Genomic DNA, 21,240 nt, shown 5'->3' with positions numbered 1-21,240 from the left:
GTCAGCATTTTCATTGTAAATCCCATTTTTCAGCAATCATGAGTTCAGTCATCGCAAAGCAAACCAAACCATATATGGACTGCACACTGATTAGCCAAAAAATGGAAGTGTTGCTGTTTTCATTTAGATTTTTGTTTGGAAGTTGGAAGAATCCGGTTTTTTTTTTTGCTTTCAGAACTTGATACCCTGTGATGGGAGCAGGTACCACAGTAGTTTGTAAGGACAATGATACTGTTGTTCCAGAGCTAGTGCTACTCTGTCGTTCCAGAGTTAAGGGCTCACCTGATCACTAAATTGATTTCTCCAGTTCTTGTGTGGTGATATGTGTCTCCAGCATACAATCCTGATCCTCACATGAAATGAGAGCTGATCTAAACTGTAGGACTTAACACTAAGATGAACTTTCTGTCATATTGTGGTTCTAGAGAGCTGCCAGAAAGTTATGAAAGGGCAAAATTAGGGAAGGGGAAGTTTTATTGTTTATCATTCATTCCAGCATTATGTAATAAACTCACCAAAAAAACCCATGGAGGTTAAAAAGTATCAAAATGAATGTTGTTTCTAGTATCAGCAATAGCCATGCTGCTTATCCTTATCAGTCTTCACTTGCAAAGATTGACATTAGAATGACAAGGGGTATTGTACAGGTGGTTGGTCGAAGTGTCCCTTTTCTTGACAGTAGCCCAAGAGTTGTTGGTTTGTTTCCATCAGCGACACTTAAAAAGTACAGACACATCTCATCAGGCTTGCATTTGCACTAGCATGTGACTAGGTAAATGGCATCCTACTGTTCATGTTCAGTGTTGGATTTTTCTGCTTACTTTAGTATTTGTACCAAGAGGCAAAAGCATCCTAAGTGGAAGGAAGAGAATCAAAGTTATTCAGTAACAGCCTTGATGAGCTTAAATCATTGGTGGAATTATAATACAGACGATGCCTTTTCTGATTCAGTATAAGGTTATGTTCTTGAAAAATATGTATCTACTGTCCACCAAGATAAAACGTTTTCCGTTCTTGGTAATGTGGATAGATGAAAGGGTAAAATGAAAGTACGAAAAATAATAAGAAAGAATGAGGACCCATTATCAATCTACTACTTTTTCTTCTGAGGTATTACATTTTTTGTCTAGTGCTGTATGTATTTACTGAATATGCAGAAGATACACATGCATTTAGTAACAAGACAGTGCTAAGCAGGGTGTATTAAACTCTGTGAACATCTGATACTGGCTTTGTCAGAACCAAGAACTTTCTAAGTGTCTCTGCATACTGCTGTAGTAGTAGCCTGTATTCAGAGCTGCAAAACAACTTGATAATGTCAGTCTTCAGTTACATTTTTGATTTTTACTTTTATACGGCAGTTTGAGAGATTTTTTTTTTTTTTCCCCCCAGTAGCCAGAGAGTAGGATTCCTTGCAGCCACTGAGTAATGCTTTAAAGGGCAGCAAATATTAATGTGGTTAAAACATAGATAATAACATGGGTCAGCATGGTTCACAATAGTGAGACAGTAAGGTGCCAGGGTGTGGAAAGGAAACAATTTTAGTTTGCAGTTCTTACTTCTCGTCTTTTACTACTTACACATGCATTAATTGGTTTAGCCGATACATCTCACCATTTCTCCTCTGCTGCAGGTTTAAATTCTAGGAGTACGTGTAACTACAGACCTTACTTTGTGAGGCTGGAATACTTGTCAACTAAAGAGTGAAATGATACTTAAATCTTATGTGCTTGGAAGGTTTAGCCTACACATTTGGCAGTCTTATGTACATTTTTACAAGTTGGAAAATGCATATTTCTGAGTACAGCTGTCCTGTGTTGCACCAAAAAAAGTGATTTTTGCTCAGCTGGGGAGTATGCTAACAAAACTGTAGACACAGAACTTTTAGTAGTGGACTACTATAGTCCTGCAGTAGTGTTACAAACTGTTTGATATTGTAGAGCAGGGGTGTCAAGCTGTATAAATGCAACTACTGCATTTTTACAGTCCTAAAATTACATTTGGCCCTTGGAAGGCAACCATGAGGCTGATGTGGTCCCCGGTGAAAATTAACTTGACACACCTGTTGTAGAGGTATTAGATGATTGCTATGAGTTACACAGAGTAAAATTTACCTGTGGCCAATCTGTGTTTGTGAAATACTGATTACAGATGGGTTTCTATTGGCAAAAGTATGTTGCCTTCTCTCTAACTTTTCCTTCATTATTGCTTTATTTAGGCTCTGGAATGGATTCATGACAATGGAGAGTTTTATTTATCCACACATACTTCCACTGGCTCCAGCATCCAGCACACTCAGGAGCTGTTAAAAGAACATGAAGAATTTCAGATCACAGCGAAGGTAAAATAAGTAAATAAAATTTTGTAAGATTAAAAACAAACAAAACCACCCAAACAACAACAACAAAAACCACAACCAAAACATGAAAATTCCCCCTCCAAAAAAAAAAAAATATTAAAGCTTTACTCGTTAGGTTACTCATTTTATTAAAGTATTGTGTGATTCTGCAGTAACTTTTTGAGCCATGTCAGCGTTGTGTTATTCTGCATCTCTGGAGGCCTATACAGAGATGCATATGACACTTGTGGGGCTTACTAGTTTACACATGTGAAAGACAGAGAACTAGTGCGTGACTGAAGTACATGAGCTTATGTAGCCTTTTCTGTCTCTGTGTTTTGCTTGTCACCTGTTCAAACTGTCACCCGTTTCCACCTCTTGGCTCTACAGTCTTCATAGAGAAAATAATAGAGCCCAAGAAAGTAAGCAAGTGTTAATTTGTGTGAAGGACCACCTCGAAAGAGAAGAGACTTGGAGATGGAGCTGGTCATGGGACATGTGGGAAAGGAGAAAAGAGAATCCAGAAAGAGCAAAGATTACTTTTCCTTTTCAAACCTGGATTTTCTTCCTTCCGAGTTTTGCTCCAGCCTTTGCTCTGCTGGATCCCTTCCAGTACGCAGAGCCACCCCTGCCCCCCTTGTTTCCTCTGTCAGTCAGTAGATGACGTGGGTGCCCCTTTTGAAAGGATGTTGTTAGTGCCACTCCCTTGGTGTTTCACTACGCCACTACATTGGGAGGATGTATTAGCCCTTGCTAATTCCATAGTGAAAAGAAATGCTTGGATGAGGAAACACTAGGAAAGAAAAAAGAATGAGAGAAAAAAAAAAAGGGAATAAACACCGTTGATTTTCCAACTAGCATAGAAAAGTCAAGTTTTTATTGACTGTTCTGCTTAGCCCCCTGTTACCAAGGGCCCTGATGGTGCACTTTACTCTGACAAGGTATCAGAGAGAGAGAGAGAGGTAGAGATATAAACTCGTCTACTGTGGATGGTTTATGATTTACATGAAAGAAAGTGCCTGGTCCTATGCAGCTTGTTAATTGGGAAAAGCACCTAGTTACAGATTTGGTGGTGGCTCCTTCTTCTCTTAGTTTCTGTCAAAGAATGATGCGACAACAAAACATAATATAAAAAAAGATCTAAAGACTATAGTCTTAATCCATTGAAGTGTAAAGCATACAACAAGACTTACCTCCATCTCAGCATTTTAGTGATGTCTAAAGGAGGTAGATTCTTGAGACTGTGGACCAGGTCCGATACCAGGGCTTCAGTGGTAAGGAACAAAATATCCCTTTTGGCATCCAGATTCCTCTGTATTGATGTGAGGAGAACACCCATGCTCTGAAAAGCTTGCCTAGCAGAATTTAATCTCTGGGTTAGATATGGAGCACAGTTTTGAAAGAAAAATAAACAATCTGCTTCTAGTCATGTAATAGTAAAACCCAAGGAAACCTGTGTTCATCTTGTGCTGTTTTTATTAGGAAAAAGTATCTGTTTAAAGGAGTTCTGGGAAGAGAGAGGAGGAAGCTAGCTCATGTGGTGGCTTCTGCAACTGCACTTCATAGCAGGTTAAGCAGAATGACCCCCTTTATGACAGGTAGAGCTAGTAACTGTTCAATATTTTCCTGTTTTCCTAGCAAACCAAAGAGAGGGTGAAGTTGTTGATACAGCTGGCTGATGGCTTTTGTGAAAAAGGGCATGCTCATGCAACAGAGATTAAAAAATGTGTCACAGCAGTGGATAAGAGGTACAGAGACTTTTCCCTGCGCATGGAGAAGTACAGGACCTCTTTAGAGAAAGCTCTGGGTATTTCCTCCGATTCCAATAAATCGGTAAGAGAAATTTGAGTGTGATGCAAGCTTTGCTTGCATTTGATTTAGTTATTGTTTTCTCCTGTCTCCTTTCTTAATCAATTCTTCCTCTCTTTAATAAAGAGCAAAAGCTTGCAGCTGGATATAATCCCAGCCAGTGTCCCTGGGTCAGAGGTGAAACTGCGTGATGCTGCTCATGAGCTTAATGAAGAAAAACGAAAGTCGGCCCGCAGGAAAGAGTAATATGTTTATTTATTTTTAATCAATGAGAATGCATAAGTCAATCCTAATAATGAAACAATAGTCTGGCAGCTTAGAAATTGGATAAATGGTAAAGAGAGAGTGATATTACTCAGTAGCTCCTACTGCTTTTTATTCATATGCTTGTTCTCATAGATCTAGCATGTCAGAATCTTAAACTTTCAAAACTGTGTTAGACTTTTCTTTTAACATGCTTTTTTCTTTTTAGAAATAACGTGAAATAAATGTGTAAGTGGAGGAGGGAGGACAACAGTTAAATGATTGTAGCAAGTGAAAAGCATTTGAGGGAAAAAAATCACATCTCCTTCCCCTTTTCTTTTTGAGCTGGTTAGTAACGGAGGGATGTTACCTCTTATGTTTCCTTCACCTGTTGTGTCTCTTCACGTTTCAGTTCTCAAATTTTTCTTGCAGCAGTGGAAAAAGCAAAAACTGATGAGGACAAAGATGTAGTCTGGTTATTATGCATTCATAATGATCTAACAGACTGAGATTTGATTATTCTTTCTGTTGTCACTGAAGGTTCATTATGGCTGAGCTAATTCAGACAGAAAAGGCTTACGTAAGAGACCTCCGGGAATGCATGGATGTAAGTTTTCTTTTTTTCACTAATCTTTGAAGACAGGATTCAGTCCAGTGCCTTCTGTTTCTTTCTGGTTTAACAGCCAAGCATGACTGGTTTGCAGCCATAGGACCAAATTAAGTATCTTTTCCGCTGATAAGAAGAAATTTAGAATTACATCTGATAACAGCCATTTTGGAATTCATCCTATATGTTTTGCTTTTGTCAGTACTGAGTTTCAGCATTTGCTTCTTTCACAATTCATAAACATGTGGGGTTTTTTGTTTCAGAGAGGGAAGGGAAAACTGAGGGGTTTACTTTATTTGCTTTGCTAGCAATAGAGAAGAGCTTGTGTTAATTCTCTTATTATCTGTATCACATGTTCTGCTACTAGCTGACTTTTTGAATAGAAATTCAGAGACATTCCATGGAAAAGTGCCCAGTAATTGTTACGCTGAAGCAAGTAATGTTCAGTGTTAGCTGTTGCAGAAAGCATGAACTTCTAGGCTGCAGACATGACCTTGATAAGGTATATCCTGAAGCATTAGAGGTTGTCAAGAACACTGTGCATTTTAAACGATGAAGTCTCAGGGACTGTGTTAAATTGTCAGTTTTAGAACTTGCATTTTACTGTCAAAATCACAAGGTATATTTGACACAACAGGTACTGTCACAATTGGAGATGATGCTGCTGTGTGATCTTCCCCCAGTTTCTCTCCAGGAATGCATACTTACAGATAGCTGGGTGCTTCTCTTCAGAGTTAATCATGACTTTTTATGCATCTTTTTGTTCTGGGCAGACATATCTATGGGAAATGACAAGCGGAGTTGAGGAGATTCCACCTGGTATTGTCAACAAAGAACACATTATCTTTGGAAACATGCAGGAAATCTATGAGTTCCACAACAAGTGAGTGACTTATCTTCCATTTCCATATTACTGCTAAATCCAAATGATGACCTGGGGGATTTCCTAATGAAAATATTGTGCGTATGAATAATGGACACTTTTCCATTAAGAATTTAAAAGATTTCTTGTCACATTGCTAAATTGTTTCAGTTGTTGCTTTTTGCAGCCAAGTAGCTACGCTGTCTTTTTCAGTCTCAGACATCTTTCAGCTTTTAAGAAATTATTTGGGTACATTAAAATTTTGCTGTTGGCTTTCCAGTTTTCTAAAGAGATGGAAACCACTGAACTCAATAGAATACAGATACAGCACAAACATAAATTTAAGACTGTCATTCCTTCAGAACCCTCATTTCTGATTTCCTAGTGCAACTGCTCGTGGGAAGGAGTAGGGCTCCACACTCTGTGGCTCTTCGAAGCTTCTGTGGAGATGCCCCACCATTGTTAGGTTTACTTGAGTACAGAGCGTGAAAGAGACTTGTCCACTACGTTTCTTCTGAATGGATTGGTTCCTGGGTAGACCTGTATACGGGAGGCTTGCTTTGAAACTTCCCTCTTTGTTAATTCATTGGTGTTTGTAGTGGGTTATGATTCTTCTAAGTAATAAAATATATCTAGTATATCCCAGAACCCGATTTTACAGTCCTTTGTATGCTTTGTGTTAGTTTGAGCATCCAAAAAGCAAGTCACCTCCTTTTTTCCTTGAGATGAAGGCTAAACATTTTTTGAAACTGAAACAGTAAGAAACCTTCTTGGTGGAGAACAACAGCAGTTGTTATATTTTTGTGTACTTTTATGTGTTAACTGCATGTCTGTTGGATCAATTCCTGATCTTCACATCAGAATTTGTATTGAATTACATTTTATATTTGTTCTGTTACTACACATTTTCATCAATTCCTGTTATCTTTATTTCTTTAATTCATGCTGTTGGTATGAATTATAGCAAGTTTTCTAATCGCCTTTATTCACAGATAATAGATCAATGTTAGCTGCCCCAATGAAAATGTTTTATGTGCCTTGTACTATTTGTTTGTTTTCTACCCATAGTATATTCCTCAAGGAGCTGGAGAAATATGAACAGTTACCAGAAGATGTTGGGCACTGCTTCGTTACTTGGGTAATGAAATCAGATTTATGTTTAGAAGTAACAAGGGAGATTGGAAGCATGAAGGGATGGATTCTTGATCTCAGATCCCTTTTTAATTTGTGAAGTTTGTAGAAGTACCTCTTCAAATTTGAGAAAAATATGTGTATCTTTAACTGGGAACAAAAAAATTAAGGCACTGCTGTCAGATGCCAATGCTTAGCTGCTCTTGAAGTTTATGCAAGTTGCTTAAACCTGCGTTCAGGTTTGGTTTCGTATCTTTATCTTAGCTATGAATAATCTACTTTTGCATACATTGCCATTGTTTTTAGTCTTACCTGCCTGATTTATTTTCTTATGCTGCCACTTTGAATGGGAAAATAATTCTGCATAGTTCGATTTCTTGAGAGAAAAGATACGCTCTCTGATAACTGTGTAAAAACTTGGAGACAGAAATGGTGCTCTTTGATAATCTGTGTAAATTTGCATTTTGTTTTGCAGGCAGACAAATTCCAAATGTATGTTACTTACTGTAAAAATAAGCCAGATTCTACCCAGCTGATATTAGAACATGCAGGAGCATACTTTGATGTAAGTACTTTGTGTCCATCTTAAAAGTATGCCTTGGCAGTTTGAATCATGTACTTGCAGTTATGCTGAGTGTCTCATTTCTTAAGAAAATGCAAGTTTCCTGGTACTAGTGCTGCAATTTAGTGTCAGTTTAAGGAAAATCATTCCTGTATTCACATAGTTAACTTCTTTTGCTCAGTTGGTCTCATAAAGCTGTCAAATCAAATCTAAGAAGTCGCTGTCACACATCAGAGCAGTTCAGAACTGGAAGCAGGTTCTGGCAGCAGCAACTGAGACATGAATCTTCAGCTCTCACAAGCACATTCTGCAAATCCTGGCATTTTGATGTGCTTAGTTTGCATTGTATATAATAATGATGGAAATCATTGTTAAAATTTTGGACGACCTTTAAATTGTATGTAGTAGTAATTCAGTTGACTGCCATTGTTCAGAACTGCTAAACTAACCACCTTGCTTATTCAGTCCCAAGGTTACTTCGTCTATGTGTGATATTCTGCTTAAGAAAGGACCAAAATGTAGCAGCGGTTAGAGGTTTTAGGGAGGAATTTTTGCCACACCAAATGAGTTTTGGTTGAATGTGTATTTACAGAAAATTTGATTAGGTTGCTCTCTAGCTTTTTTCGTTTCCTTCTCCACTGTGCTGAGCTACTAGCTATGTAAGTGACACTACAAATTTTTTTCAAATTGTTTCTAGAAGCGGAGGTAAGGACATAAATAATGAAGTTCTTAACGTTAATTTCAGAAGTCTGTCCCTGGGGAGATGGCGATTCTAAGCATTGTAAAGTAAAGCCTTTCTCTGAAGCCTCTTAAGTTTTCAGTGCTTGAAGAAGATCAGATAAGTTACAGGAAATAAGGCAGCTACAACAAAAAATAAAGAAAAATGTAGTAAATACTATTTTAAAAAAAGTAACAAAGGGCTCTGATAAAACTGTCCTAGAAATAAGTTCTTGCCACCACCACCAAAGGAGCATCCTTCGATTCCCCTGTTCTACCAGTGTATTCAGAGCTCTCCATCCCCTAATTCACCTGAAGTGGATTAGAAATGTCAAGACCTAATTCTGCGCACAGGTAACTTGAGGGGCTTCCATTGATGCCACCACTAGGCCATGTGAAAATGTCATGTGTATCCTATCTTGTGAGTTTCTGATACTGTAATGGTTGGAAAGCGCATAGCTGAGGTGCATAATTGTTAGAAATTGTGTGGTTAAAATATATCCAATACTGTGATAAATGGCAAACACTGACCACGAAGTTCAGCCATGATCATGACTTGAAATCTGTAATTATCCCATCTAATTATCGTCTAATTCTCCGTTAGCTTTGTGGAGGTCATTATGTTTTTGTTTCTAAGTGGCTGTTTCCTGTTAAGCGTTTTGGTATCCTCGTTCCTTTAGTTGGAAAATGTTACTTCGTGCTCCCCCTTGTGGGGAAAGGCTTTCTGTGACTATCAATAGTTAAACTATAATAGCAGGTAATGCCAAGAAACCTCCACCTCAGCCTTTCTGTGATAGTCCTGGCTGTTCCCAGAACAGTGAAATTTGTTTCATTTTCCCTCTTGAGAGTGACAAAAGAAATACAGATTTTAATAAAAAACAAACAAATAAAAAACAACAAAAAAAACCCCAAACATATTGCCTCATGTTCAATATCCCTAGTCATTGCTGTTTGTATTTAGGTCTGTTGAAACACTACACACGTACCCTTGGAGGTGGTAATCTTTTGTTTGTACAAAGTGAGCGCAACATAATTATATGCTGTGGCTGGAATATCTTGTTATCTTGTCTTTTTTTTATATCTTCTTGCTAAAATAGAGTTTGTATTTAATGTATATTATTGCACAGTCCTCAAAGCAGTCTATATCTGAGTGTTGGTGGTCATAGTCCTCAAATGTTTGCTTTTTTCATGTAGGAGATACAACAGCGACATGGACTGGCCAATTCTATCTCCTCTTACCTTATCAAACCTGTCCAAAGGATAACAAAATACCAGCTTCTTTTAAAGGTCAGTATTAATTCAAAGTTGTTCTTCTGTTTCTTCATCAGTTCTTCCTCTGTTCTTAAGAAGGAAAAGCTCTTGCTGGAGTCAGGAGGAACTTTTTACTCTGCACTCTGAAACTGCAGCATCCTGGGCAGCCTCAAATATTGCTGTGATATTTTTTTAGGAGACCACTGAAAATGAAAGAACGCATAAATAAGCAACTCTTTGTCCAGATTCCTGTAAATCAAAAAAGATACCTCTCTGCTAATGTTTACTTAGAAAATACAATTTGCATTTCCAGAGTAAAAAAGTAATTCATGGTCATATAGACAGGCACATTTTTGTAATGATTTCTGCGACAAATTTTGGCAAGCCATTAGCTAAGTTTATGATATTAAGTACTGTAAAATATAGACATTTTTATATGTTTATATATATAACTGTAATATAAAATATTTACAAAATATATAAACGTATATTGTGTGTGTGTCTGTGTATACATACACACACTAACACACACTGAGTACCTGTAGAGCTGTTGCACAAACAGTTGTTATTTGTAATGTTGCCTGGAACTGTAAATAGTCGCTGTTGAAATTAAATAAAAATTTAAAAAAAAAAAAAAAGAAACGTGTAGTTAGAACTTTCACTCTGTGGGCAGATGACTTGTTGACTGAGCAGCAGTGTTCCTGAACTGTGCTGGGTCTCTGTTAGGTGGCGTTGCTTGTTCTGTAATAGCAGCCTACGAAAGCACTGTAACTGATCTGTGTCTCTCCTTCCTACTCGAGAGCTGCTGTGGATGATTGTTTTTAAATTTCTGAAAAACACTGCAGGCTATTTCAGGTCAAGTTGGATGGAAACAAGTCTGTCATTTTTAACTGAAACATATTGTCTGTTCTCCCTTGCAAGAAGGTGCAACTTGATAAAATGATAATTTAGAGAAATACTCTAGACTGTGCTGCTTCAGAAATTTTGGGGTATTGATTCCAACAACTTTTTAAAATCTAAATAAGCTTTAGCTGCTACGTTATTGAAGATAAATAGGTTTCACCTGCATTTGCAGAGCCAGATGGCTTTGCTGCATAGTAAAATGGATTTATTTGGTGGTTGTTGGGTTTTCTTCTCCCCTCCCTCCCCCTGTAAGAAGAGCAACATAAAACATGGAAGGATGTAGAGCCCAAAATTTGCATGATAGCTGAAACATTTTACAGTTCTAGAAGTTCCGTTTATTTCTCCAAATGGTGTTGAAGCTGCTCATTTTCTGTGCCTCCTGGAAGCTATTTAGTTACACTGTTCTGTGGAGCTGTCATGCAAAATTTGAGTGTGATGATGTAGTGTTTTGCTGTGATGGTGGTATTGGCAGTTGAATAAAAATAGTGTAGTGATGATAATAGTAGGAGTCACCTGGCTTTCTCTTTACAAAGGAAAAGGGAATTTAACCTGAGCAAATTAATTAAGTGGACCTTTTGAATAATAGAAGGAACATAATATGCCCTTTTGGTTACATAAGCCACGTTTTATCTTTATACTGTTCAAATGCTCGGAAGATATGAGGAAATTTGAACAGCTGAGGTGCTGTTATGTTAATATCTGTGGGATGTTGAATGGGCAGGGAACTGCATCACCCTAAATTCTACTACAGTGTTTCAGCGTATTCCATTCTCTGACTTCTGTCCATTAGTTAATGCTTGTTTGTATTCAAAAGTTTTGTCTGTAGGATGCTTTTAACTGTGTGAACACAGAATAGAGTAATTCACTGAATACTTGAAATGAAACAACGTAAATCCTCTTATCAGCAGTAGCACAGAGTAGGTCTTTGCAGTGAAGCAACGATTGAGGCAGGGAGGTGTCCTTTTGTGCTGTCCTGCTTTCCACCATCTTCATGTCTTGGCAGCTGCGTTGTTCTTGGTGTTGATGTAGCACTGCATCTGATAGCTGTGTGCGCGCTTATCAGAAAAAACACTGTCCTTTATGTAACTTTTGAAGATTTCTTATTAAGCAGATCATAGAATCATAGAATAGTTTGGGTCAGAAGGGACCTTCAAAGTTCATCTAGTCCAATCCCCCTGCAATGAGCAGGGACACCTTCAACTAGATCAGGTTGCTCAGAGCCCCGTCCAGCCTGGCCTGGAATGTCTCCAGGGATGGGGCATCTACCGCCTCTCTGGGCAACCTGGGCCAGTACTTACCTCATCGTGAAAAATTTCTTCCTCATGTCTAGCCTGAATCTCCCCTCCTTTAGTTTTTAAAACCATTACCCCTTGTCTTATTGTAACAGGCCCTGCTAAAAAGTCTGTCCTCATCTTTCTCATAGGTCCCTTTTAAGTACTGAAAGGCTGCAATAAGGTCTCCCCAGAGCCTTTTCTTCTCCAGGCCGAACAACCCCAACTCTCTCAGACTGTCCTCACAGCAGAGCTGTTCCAGCCCTCTGATCATTTCTGTGGCCTCCTCTGGCCCCTCTCCAGCAGGTCCATGTCTCTCCTGCACTGAGGGCTCCAGATCTGGATGCAGAACTCCAGGTGGGGTCTCACCAGAGCAGAGCAGAGGGGCAGAATCACCTCCCTCGACCTGCTGGCCACGCTCCTGCTGATGCAGCCCAAGACACGATTGGCCTCTGGGCTGCAAGTGCACATTGCTGGCTCATGTCCAATCTTTCATCCACCAGTACCCCCAGTACCCAGGCTGCTCTCAATTCCTACATCCCCCAGCCTGTATAGATACTGGCGGTTGCTCCAACCCAGGTGTGTGACCTTGCACTTGGCTTTGTTGAGCCTTATGAGGTTCACATGGGGCCACTTCTTGAGCTCATCCATGTCCCTCTGGATCATCCCATCCCTTCGGCGTGACACCTGCACCACTCAAGTTGGTGTCATCCACAAACTTGCTGAGGACGCACTCAATCCTACTGTCTGTGTCACTGATGAAGATATTAAACAGTACTGGTCCCAGTAGAGACCCCCGAGGGATGCCACTTGTCACTGGTGTCCTTCCAGACATTGTGACCATCCAGCCAGTTCCTCATCCACTGAACAGTCCAGCCATCAAATCCATACCTCTCCATTTTAGAGAGAAGGATGTTGTGGCGGACTGTGTCAAAGGCGTTACAGAAGTCCAGATAGATGACATCCATAGCCCGTTGTCCACTGATATAGTTACTTCATCATAGAAGGCCACTAGGTTGGTCAGGCAGGACCTGCCCTTGGTGAAGCCGTGCTGGCTGTCTTGTATCACCTCCCTGTCCTCCATGTGCCTTAGCAGAGCTTCTAGGAGGATCCATTCCATGGTCTTCCCAGGCACAGAGGTGAGGCTGACAAGACAGTAGTTCCCGGGGTCCTCCTTTCTACCCTTTTTAAAAATAGGTGCGATGTTTCCCTTTTCCAGATGATCTTTTTAAAATCAGAGATGGTTAACTGAAAGCTTGGGCGGCTCCTTGAAGAATAGATCACGATAAATACAAAATACACTGTCATGTCATTGGCAAAGTAAGAAGTTCAAAAAGATTTTACATACCAAAAATGATTATTTGTTTTTTAGAAGTAGTATTTGGTTGTCTATCATATTGGTGTAGAAAAATATGATAGAGAGTATTCATATCTGCTCATCTTTTGCAGGAGCTGCTCACGTGCTGTGAAGAAGGTAAAGGTGAGATTAAGGATGGCCTGGAGGTGATGCTTAGTGTGCCAAAGCGAGCCAATGATGCCATGCACCTCAGCATGCTGGAAGGTAGGATTCAAACTGGCTTTCCAAATGCAGTCATGTGCTGTAGATTAACTTTGTTTAATAACATTTATATTACTGTATGTCAAGAAGATCTGAAGAATTGAACATTTTCTTATCTCTGGGTTTCTATTTTGTACACCTTTTATTTGGAGGTATAAAAAATGCAAACTTAGGAAAATCAATCGTGATAGACAACTAGTACAGTTTTGCTATTTTTTTTAAAAGTTCTTTCATCTTGATCTATAGCTCTGACACTGCACATCTGAAAAATATGCAGGCTAACAAAGTTTTCCACTACTCACTTAAGACGTAAAAGGTGTATTGTCAGAAAGAATAGCTTCGGATATGTTTTCTAACTACATCCTTGGCTTCCTTATATGAGGACCATAAGTGTATTAGAGGTGATTTTGCTGATTTATATATCAAATAATTGTCTCCAAGAAGTTTGTCGTTTTCACATCTGTTTGCCGCCTGTTCCGTAACAGACTTCTGATTGAAATGAAATGTATCTTCTGGCAGTAAAATTTCAGTGTAAGACAATTTAGTCTGAGCCTTAGCCAGAACAGCATAATCATGTTCATGGCACACAGTGGAGGTTGGATGTGATTGCTTCTATGTGCTTAGAACAGCTTTCTGCCAAAATCTGTTTTGTAATTGGCACATTATCTTGTATGATGGTGCCATCATACATTTAGTCATGAAACTGTTTTTCTTTGGCATTTAAATTTTTTGAGATAAAAGCAGAGCCACCTTACGTTGCAGTTGCTGAATAAAGGCTTATGGGTGCTTTTAATCAATATTCCTTTTCCTCTTGCTGCCTTCTAGTACTAAAATGGTGCTTGTAATAAAATTCCCACTATTGTACAAGTTACTATGAAACTCAGTTTGGTTTGACGTGTGATCCTCGATCATGTGAATGCTCAAAAACACCTTTCTTCCCTGATTTTAAGCAATAGGAATGTTGATCAGTTTGCAGGATCAGTTTCAAATGCTTTTTTTTAGGAAACATTGTTAGTATAAATGCTGACCAGCATTGGTAATAATCTTTTAACACTAGGAATGTGACTCTGGAGAATATCCTAATCTTTTGCATAAGTTGGTTTTATTCATGCATGTATCATTGAGTCATCCCATGTTAGACAAATATAGTGAGTGAGCACATTTCCTCTTTATGTCTCTGGAGGATTTTGAATGAACATCCTGATGCAACTTGCCTCTGATGCTCTCCATACTGTTGTCCTGTTTAGAACAGTGAGAGCTGTTGTTTTCTTAAGAAGGATGGTGCTCTTCTGTTCAGAGAATATCGGCAATCAATATCTATTTAAAATGCAGTTTAATACCACTCAGAAGAGTATGGTAGACTAATTTCTGCTATCCTACAACTCTGAAGCTGTGTGTTAAACCAGGAGAACACTGTACCACTACAGTGGAAGTAAAATTGTTGATATTCTCAATCTTCACCTTTTTGTTATGTGTCAAGACTAGTAATTCAACTGCTATTGCTTTATTGTGGATCAATATTGGAGTGACTCAATGGCAGGCCAATCACATGGAAACAGTTCCAAGCTGCCATCTTCTTCCATGCCCTGAAGGAACATATTTCCGTGCTCATTGTGTACATGGTAGGGAAGGTGTCTCACCAGAAAAGGTGTCACTTGGGAGCTTGCCAATATCAGAACAACTTGAAGTGCTCTCTCTGTCCTTGCAAGCTGTTCGTTTTCTACAGTGGTGGACAGCTTGTGAGAGAAATCGTTTTCATCTCGGAAGAGGTTACCAGAAGCTGACATAGAGAGATGTCATTTGTTGATGAAATATTACCAGAAGAGTTGATAAACTTAACAGTTAGATCTCTAAATTTACACTTGGACTTGAACTACACCTACATTTACTGAGTATTTTGCAAAGTTGAAATCAAGTCTTGTTTTTCCTTTTGCTTCCTCAGAATCCCATCTTTTGCAAGCTGTATTTGGAAAAAAAAGAAACCAGATCACTTAATAAACAGAAGCTGTGCTTTTTAATTTCCTCATTATTAACTTTTCATGGTGAATCTTTCCCTGGGTTTTTAGGCTTTGATGAAAATATAGAATCTCAGGGAGAGCTCATCCTTCAAGAATCCTTCCAAGTGTGGGACCCCAAAACACTGATTCGAAAGGGGAGAGAGAGGCACCTTTTCCTTTTTGAGATGTCCTTGGTTTTCAGTAAAGAAGTAAAGGACTCCAGTGGAAGGAGCAAGTACATTTACAAGAGTAAACTCTTCGTAAGTATGGAAGTACAAATGATCGCATTTAGAAAAGCATCTAAATCAGATTGTGACTAAGCTCAGATGATTTAAATGTGCCCAAAGAACCTGAACAACCTACAGTGCACTGACAGAACAGCCTTGGAATGTGTAAACTGAATCTTGTAAGTTGGCTGCTTTGTCATGCTTTTGAGGAGGAGTAGGCTGAAAACAACTACTGGAGGGTGTCAGGACAAAGGACAATCAAGATTGAGCTGGACTGATTTTGCGGTAATTCTGTGTATGATTGCTAGTTCTTTAAGGCTCATTCGTATAAAGCTTAAAGATGAAAGGAGGTTAATAAACTGCCTTCATCTTGCTTGTTTGCTATTGCTGTTGTAGTAATATCAGTGTTAAGGATTTGGGTTGGTGGGTATTCTACATATACTGATCTGGAAAGGCAAGAACTCCTTGTTATGGAAACGTTCATTCCAGAATGTCTACTGAGGCTAGTAGTCTTACAATAATATTTTGTAAATAAAATGATACCTCTTATGGTCTACTGAAAAGATATAAAGATGGAAATTTTTTTTTCCTCATTAAAAAAAAAAAAAAAATCTGCTCTTTCCTCAGCTGTAGCATGTATGCATTACACAATTTGATCCTGCAATTCATACCCTTCCCTTCCTGGCTCATTGGATGACTTGGGTGAGACCAGTATTAACACTCCATAAATTTTGTTAGCCAAGTGAGAAAGACAATCTTCCATGGTTTGCTCTGCATCTGCCAGAGACAAGATTAGCTTTTCTACTAGACAGTTTAGAAAAAGTACTTGAAATTACTTTACTTCTCAGGATCACAATCTAAAATACATTATTCTTCTATTGATCTGATTCGGATATATGACTAACTCTAGATGGTATGAATACTGACCCTTTTCTCCCTGCTTTCAGCTCCTTTTCCTTCATTCTTTCCCCTTTCCCACCTCTGTGTCCAAACTGGTAAAGCAGGTTGGTTCAAAAAAAACCTCTTTTTTTTCCTGTCTTACTTTGCATATTCTGTCACTTAATTTCCAACACTTGCTTTCCTTCCTGATACATGATAGCTAGCAGGTAACACAGCTGCAACTGTTTTGTTGATCACACCTTTCTTTGGTGCTCTCAAGAACCTGAAATACAAAAAACTTCTGGCGTACTGGAGGGTAACATCAGCTGCCAAAGCATTACATGGGAGAGGAGACAGAGCCAAAAAATTGGTCCTGTAAGCTTGTCATGTCTGTTCCTCTGGCAGGAATTTAGTGATAGCCTTGGGTCCTAGACAAGTTGTTGGAAATCTTGAAGACACTTATTGTACCTAATTTTTAAAATACAAGCGCATCTTTTTGTCTTCATATTCTGTTTGGCAAAATATCCTGTAGTGAAGCTTGCTATTATAGCAATTCTTGTAGTGTGATCTTCAGAAAAGGCCTTCATACAGATGTTGAAAGCATGCCTGTTGATTTGAGGTAAAGATCTTTTTTTCACATTGTCATGTCTCCTGCCTCTGGAAGGTGGTTTTACAAAAGTGAGGTCCTCCTCCTTACTTTGGGCATGATGACCATTGTGGTTTCTCCAGCACAGGATACTCAACAGCATGACTTGTATTAGTACAAGAATGTGTTAATGAACTCCTTTGGCAAAAGATAGTGTCCAAAAGCAAATGCCTAAGGAGGGCTGTGGGAACAAGGCAAGCTGGTATTGCTTTGCCAGAATACTCTCCCAGTCACCAGTAACTGGAGGTTCGAGGGTTTTCTCACCCGAATGGGGATTCTGTGCATTCAATAACCTGCAACCGATTTCTCCTCCATGAGCTTGTCCTTGGACCTCATACAGACTTCTAGCATTTACAGTGTCCTTTGGCAAAGAATTATATTGCTCGACTATATTTTGGGCACAGGCCAACCTCCCTGCGTTGGATTTTGAACCCGACTCCCTGCCACTAGTTTCACTTGATGCCCAGCAGTACGGAAAGGGACAGTGAACAACATGTATTGGCTTTGCCACTCTACTGTATAGACCTCTACCACATTGTCCCTCATTTGTCCCTTGTCGAATTAATAATATTCACAAGTGTACCAAAGCTTTTAAATTTACAAGGCTTTAAAAAATAAACAATGTTAAAAATTGTACTGTCTTGTCCATTCAGACTTTATATTGGGCAGTGTGGTAGGGTGTGTTTTCTTTGAATTACATAATGCAATGTTAATCTTGAATTAAGTATTTTACAAGCTTTTTAATACACATAAGAGTTGTTGGTGAGTCAAGTTTAAAATGCATCCGAGGCTTATAAGTATTTCAATGAAGAAAAGTCCATTTTGCCAAAAAGAGACAACAAAGCTGAAAGGGTGGATGTCCTGGGTTGGATTTCTTTAAAGAAAAAACAAGTAACCAACAAAACAAATTGGCATCCAAGTGAGACAAGAAAAAAATTACCTTTACTCAGATACTGTGTATCCACTATCTCAAGTAATGAACTGTGTATGTGCTAGTAAGATGTGTATGTGCTAGTAAGATGCGTATGAGGGGAAAAACACAGCTTCTAATGATCTGAGAATGCTCAGCAGCTGTCTTTTGGAGTGAGAGTTCTTGTAGTTTGAGCTATATTTCTTAGCTAGTTTTTGTTTTTTTTTTTTTGGAGCAGAGCCTATACAAATTGTTTAACTGGAATTAATTCACATGATTGAGATGTTGTTCCAGTTGGAAAGTGAAAACATTTGGATGATAATTGGCTATTGAGGTCTGATATTAGAACATTCCCAAAGACTGATTGTTAATGTAGTTGTCCCACAAAATTCTCCAGGGAAACTGCATTTCTGAATTATTTCATCTGTTTCAGAGGGAGGGAAACACACTGGGAAAGGCTCCTTTGGCAGGAAAGAGATCAGAGTTTTAGAAGATATCAAAAGAATTCTTAAGCTTAACTTATCTGAGAGAAAACGTAAAGATCAATAAGTAGCCAGTGTGCCTTGATGGAAATCAACAAGGAGAGAAGCCAACACTTATTTTTTACCAAGCATCTTTTTTTTAGAGTTATAATGCTTTAATTGTCAAGTCAAAGATTCAGATTAAAAATGCTATTGTTTATTGTTACTTCAGCCTTAAGCTTCTAGAAATCTCTTTAAATAGCAGAGCTCAATTACTTAGAATATTAGTATTCCATTGTGGCTTCTGAGGAAAAAATGCTGTGTCATCCTAACAAATTTTTCTTAATTCCAGACTTCTGAACTGGGTGTCACAGAACATGTAGAAGGAGATCCCTGCAAGTTTGCTCTATGGGTTGGAAGGACACCAACTTCAGACAACAAAATTGTTCTCAAGGTAATTTTAGCAGATGTGCTTGTACAGTCTATGCTACTTCTTGTGGTTATTGTTCATACTTGTTGGGAAGGCAACAAGTGGTGACTTTTCCTGCTTTGAGAGGGACAGCTGCTGACAGACAATTTTTCTTTGTGTGTGAAGAATGTGGTATATTTCTAATTCACGTGGCCTGACAGCAGAGAGGTTTCTGTGTAGTCTACTGAAGGATTAAACAAACTTGCTTTCTCAAATCTGTGTAGAAAGAGGTTTGATCCCATGGACTCCTATATAGCTTGAAGACTTCAGCCACGAGTTGACAGAGCAACTGATATGCCACAGACAAATCATGCCATCAGTGTTGCATTTTGTGCTCAAGTCAGTGCTGCTTGATGATGCTGTTTTTCATGGCCCATATTTTTATGCAGAAATCAAAACACTTCAAAAGATTTTATGTCTTTCTGTGGGCTGTAAGTTTCTCTGAAGATACCTTTAGATGAGAGCACGTGCATTGCCTGTAAATTTTGTGTCTGGGGAAGTTACAGATGTCGGTAGTGTTATTATATTTGCCTAGCTAGGAGAATGGCTAAATCCATTCTTCCTGTGACTCTGGTATGTAACCTGGGACCTACTGTTTCAACCGGAGAACTCTTTTGTAATACCACAAGTAGCTAATGGATAATTTGACATATTCTGAGGACTGTGGCAGATTTGAACCTTTTCTTTTGTATCTTACCTGAGTGGAGTCGAAAAAAAAGTTAAACTTCCCATTTACAGGTTAATACACCTACTATTAAACTTGTTTATGTTTTTACCTATATTTTTGGTGATTACTCAATAATGACACTTAAAAAAGGCCATGTTGTGACTCAAATTTATACGTTTTGCTAGTGAATTACAGGCTAAGAAGAACTCACATTAGTTTTGTGACAGCAATCAATGAGTGCAAGGAAATGAAATGTAACGTTACTGAATAATACGATTCGTTCAGTCTTAATACTCCCATAATTTCACAGGCAGTGCCTTGCAGCCTGAAATGATCCTCCTAGGGTAGAGCCATAGAAATGGTTCTGTTTAAGGGCTCTCTACCTAAGACCACTTTAAGGTGTTCCGATTCTCTTCTTTACTTAGAGCATGGGATATTTAGATAAATTGTATGGTATATGAAGCTTTAGATTTTCAACAATTTTGTTTATTTTTTTGCTTGTTTCTTTTAGAAGGTTGGCAACTAGCACTTCCTTAGTTCAGTAAGTAAATAAGTAGATTACATGAAAACATAAACAAAAGATTTAACTTTTTTTGGCTCCTTTTCCTTAATGTTTTTGTTTGTAAAAGAAAACAAAGATCTTCTTCCTGACTTTATCTGTTACTGCAACTTTATTAATCCCTTTAGAATCCCTGATTATTAAATATTTATATTATGTTAAATATTTATAACATATTTGAAGCCAATTATTTCAGGAGACAGCAATTAAGATAAGTAGGAAGTTATTTTTTCAGATCTGCAGTAATGTTTATATTTAATAGCGTTTCAGATAAAGTGTTAAATTGGATTAAATAATCAGATTACAGGTTGGGCAGCTGAATGTCAAGTCTTTTCCAGGGTATCTCAAAAATACAGGTGATATGTTGCAGGCAGTTATTACAAATACAGTCCCTAAATTAGCTTTCTTCTTCCAGGTATGTTTCAAAAGTGAGAAGACTAGTACATGAAATGTGTTGTGGAAGTCTGTGTTGCAAAATAGTGGTAGATCGTTATATAAAGTTAGAATTTACTTTAAAATGTAACATGAGTTTAAAATGCCAGTGTTCAAGGTGTTATTACTGGAATTCTTTAAGTAAGTCAGTCCACTCTGTCTCACACGAGATGAATACAGGGCTTCATCCTTCAAGTTATAAAAGAAGAATCTGAATCTAAAATGTTTTTTAAATGAACAAGATTAAGAATGTTGAGAAGTATAAAGTAGTGTTGGTGATTCAAAATGAAGACTACCTTGAATTTCCTTGTCTCTGTTCAAGTTTTCAAAAGTGATTCACAAAGTCATTCTTTATGCCTTCCTCTTTATTTGCTGACTGTATATGTGGATCTTCTCAGCTATAATAGTCCATTGTGAGGGGTTTGTTTCTTTTGCATATCAAAGGCATCCAGTATAGAGAATAAGCAGGACTGGATCAAACACATCCGGGAAGTGATACAAGAAAGGACCATTCATCTGAAAGGAGCATTGAAAGAGCCGATCCATATCCCCAAAACCGCACCAACAACAAAACAGAAAGGAAGAAGGTAAGTAGTATTTCAAATAATCAGAGATCTCTTAAGTACACAACAGCCCTCTTTCCTCTGTAGTGTTGAATTTCTAATGACTTTCAGTGAACTGGACAAAAGCAAGAGTCATTTTGGCCAGCTTTATCTTATGATTAATTTCCAGTTTCCTGCA

At 38.3% G+C, this 21,240-nt stretch overlaps 1 protein-coding gene across 1 annotated transcript in view; it reads left to right on the top strand.

Moving 5' to 3' along the window:
• TRIO (trio Rho guanine nucleotide exchange factor) overlaps window positions 1-21,240 on the top strand; it is a 255,708-nt gene that overhangs the window by 155,270 nt on the left and 79,198 nt on the right. The window contains 12 exon segments of the mRNA XM_065629284.1: window positions 2,219-2,341; window positions 3,977-4,171; window positions 4,274-4,389; window positions 4,931-4,997; window positions 5,771-5,880; window positions 6,928-6,997; window positions 7,466-7,555; window positions 9,464-9,556; window positions 13,144-13,255; window positions 15,319-15,509; window positions 18,725-18,826; window positions 20,944-21,086. Of these exon segments, the coding sequence (XP_065485356.1) occupies window positions 2,219-2,341; window positions 3,977-4,171; window positions 4,274-4,389; window positions 4,931-4,997; window positions 5,771-5,880; window positions 6,928-6,997; window positions 7,466-7,555; window positions 9,464-9,556; window positions 13,144-13,255; window positions 15,319-15,509; window positions 18,725-18,826; window positions 20,944-21,086 (1,412 nt within the window).

The sequence above is a fragment of the Caloenas nicobarica genome, chromosome 2, assembly GCF_036013445.1.
Source record: "Caloenas nicobarica isolate bCalNic1 chromosome 2, bCalNic1.hap1, whole genome shotgun sequence".
NCBI lineage: Eukaryota > Metazoa > Chordata > Aves > Columbiformes > Columbidae > Caloenas > Caloenas nicobarica.
Note: the sequence above shows the minus strand (reverse complement) of the source record. Positions and strands in the feature narration are given on the sequence as shown.